The 2,802-nt window shown below is 35.1% G+C and overlaps 1 protein-coding gene and 1 pseudogene across 1 annotated transcript; both read right to left on the bottom strand.

The window, feature by feature from the left end:
• Window positions 1-2: 2 nt before the first annotated feature.
• On the bottom strand, window positions 3-1,097 carry LOC100637724 (ryncolin-1-like; the record flags this gene model as incomplete). The annotated part of the gene is made up of 3 exons (XM_003388829.1): window positions 1,025-1,097; window positions 875-969; window positions 3-518 (listed from the first exon to the last, which is right to left on the bottom strand). Coding segments are annotated over exons 1-3 (684 nt in total), but the record flags the coding sequence as incomplete, so codon positions are not given.
• A 1,335-nt stretch (window positions 1,098-2,432) lies between these two features.
• LOC109584569 (ficolin-2-like) overlaps window positions 2,433-2,802 on the bottom strand; it is a 1,370-nt pseudogene continuing 1,000 nt past the window's right edge.

Raw genomic sequence — 2,802 nt, 5'->3', positions numbered from 1 at the left:
GTCTTCAGTGAATAGTGGTATCCCTTGAAATGATACCAATTGACACCATTGGCATATGAGGAGTGAGACCCAACCAAATAAAGACCATTGAGGTTTGAGAGATGACGATTCTTATACCACCATGCTCCATCATAAGCTGTTGCACAGTTTCCTGAGGAGTCGTCATTGTCTTGATCCTTGGTAGAGAACTCCGCTCCATTATGATAGCTCAGACTATCTCCAGCATTGCCTGCATATCCAGACACAGTCAGTTTGTACTCTGTGTCTGCATTCCCTACTTTAAAAGTAGAATAAGTAGCATACTTCTTATTCCCATCAAAATCTTCCAAGTCAACACGGAGACTATTGCTTTTTCCTGCAGTAAGTCGGTTTATGTAATAAAGTCCCAGCCAGAACTCTTTATCCAGGTCTCCAAATCCATATTGATAGTCATCCCAGTTGAGGTAGAAGTCAGTTTTACCATTCATTCTCCTTTGAAATACAGTCCATCCACCTCCATTACTCATATCACAATAGACCTATTGAATACAAATTATATACTGCTACAGTGTATATCCTTTTTGTCAAGGACACCATTGAGCACATACTACCTGTCCTTACTACATGTACAGTGTAGCCTCTTTATATTGGGCCCACACTACCTGTCCTTAATACATGTACAGTGTAGCCTCTTTATTAAGGACAGCATTGGGCCCACACTATATACCTGTCCTTAATACATGTACAATGTAGCCTCTTTATTAAGGACACCATTGGGCCCACACTATCCTTAATACAGAGGCGTCCTCATTAAGGTGCTTTGTGTATAGTTGGGACATTAAATTGTCATTATTATAAAGGGTTCTATATACTATTTATATATTAATATATTTACGTCAAAAGCTGGCAGATCATCAGGTTTCACAGTATATACTCCACTGCATACTGTACCATTTTTGTATGCTTCCTGACAGTCAAGAGGAAAACAACCTATTAGTAAAATAGATATGTCCATTCTTATTATTGTTGTTACTGTATGACATACCTTGTGTTGGAACAATAGCAGTGCTAATAAGAATGAAGCATCCTATCAGCTTAAAATAAGAACAGGAATCCATCTTGTCTTGACTTGCTGTATAGAACTAATACTGAACAATCCTTTTACTGTAGGTTACCAGTGATGAGTGTTTGTGTACAGCTACTGCTTTTATAACATGCTAGAGCTTTATTTACTATTAGTTAAAATTATTGTGAATTTACTTACTTCTACTGGTCAAGATTATTGTGAACCTCAGCTATCATTAGTTACTACTATAATATTTGGCTGACATATTTTTATTGCTTGCAATATCTTGTCAGTAGTAAAATATAGATTACATAGAATGGAATGATACTTTTTCAGTTACTGATGATGAACATGCACATAATGTATGTGCATGTTATAGTCAAATTACAAAATAAAGTTCTTCCCCCCATATTTGTTGATCAAATCTTCTAAAAAGAATGCAAAGTCACTTTTTTATTGAATATTTTTAGGCAGCAAAAAGTGTTATCATAGTGCCCTTATATTGTGTAAGGAATTTGAGCTGTTTCTGGTCAAAATGGAAATTTTGATTTTACCTTAAAAACTAAGTTGCTAAAACATTGTGCAGTTTTGGTATTTCTGTTTTTAATCAGTGACAACAGTAGGTGTGGTAATAAGTTTTGTGATTTCACAAGTAATGACTCACAAAATTAGAAGAAAAATAGAAGATGCATGTATATAGAGTAAATATGTAAATACATAAATATAGAATATGTTACTAATTAACATTTCAAGCCGTTGACTGCTTGTAACCTGGGAAGTCATAAGATGAAAAGTATATACTATTGAGAATCAGCACTACAATAGCGATTAGCTAGAGTTGCTGCACGTAGTAAGATTAGCAGAGATCAAGTTAAGATACTTTTACAACAAAAAGAGAATGAAAATGCTCTAAGATTACAGAACTTAAATACAAAAACATATCAAAGAAATAAGGACACTATTGTACACAAGTAACTAACAAAGGGTCTGTATGGAGTAGACAAGTGAGTCCTACTGAGCTGAACAGAGCTATCCAGCTCATTGTACGTTACACAAAAGAGGGCATAAGACCACAGGAACATGAGATCATACATTAATTCAAAGTACATGTTTACGTAAATAGCAATTAACACAAAATATACAACCTACTGATTACATGTACACATGTCATACATATTACAACATATACCTCTTGTAGAGTAGACTATTCCTGATATCACTGGTGGGACCAAGTATACTAGTTACATACATGCATGCTACATGTACTTACTCTTAATATGGTGTCCTAATGCCTTTTCTAATGGCAATCTCATTATTAATTCTACCATACACTGCTAGTGTTGTTAATTGTGATTATGTACATGTACACACATAATGTATTTGACTAGACTTGAAATCAATTGAATATTTGTAGCAAAAAGTAAATATAAATGGACTCAACTATACTAGCAATAATAATCTGTTAGTTTTCCAGTAGACACTGACTGTTTAACTGCTTCTAACTTTCATTTCAGTTGTCTTCAGTGAATAGTAGTATCCCTTGAAATCATACCAATTGACACCATTGGCATATGAGGAGTGAGGCCCAACCAAGTAGAGACCGTTGAGGTTTGAACGATGACAATTGTTATACCACCATGCTCCTTTATAAGCTATTGCACAGGTTCCTGAGGAGTTGTCATTGTCTTGATCTTTGGTGGAGAACTTCATTCCATTATGAAGGCTCAGACTATCACCAGCATCACCTCCATATCCAG

Source organism: Amphimedon queenslandica, unplaced genomic scaffold, assembly GCF_000090795.2.
Source record: "Amphimedon queenslandica unplaced genomic scaffold, v1.1 AMPQUscaffold_13196, whole genome shotgun sequence".
Classification (NCBI taxonomy): domain Eukaryota; kingdom Metazoa; phylum Porifera; class Demospongiae; order Haplosclerida; family Niphatidae; genus Amphimedon; species Amphimedon queenslandica.
The sequence above is the reverse complement of the archived record's forward strand: the minus strand, read 5'-3'. Positions and strand labels throughout refer to the sequence as shown.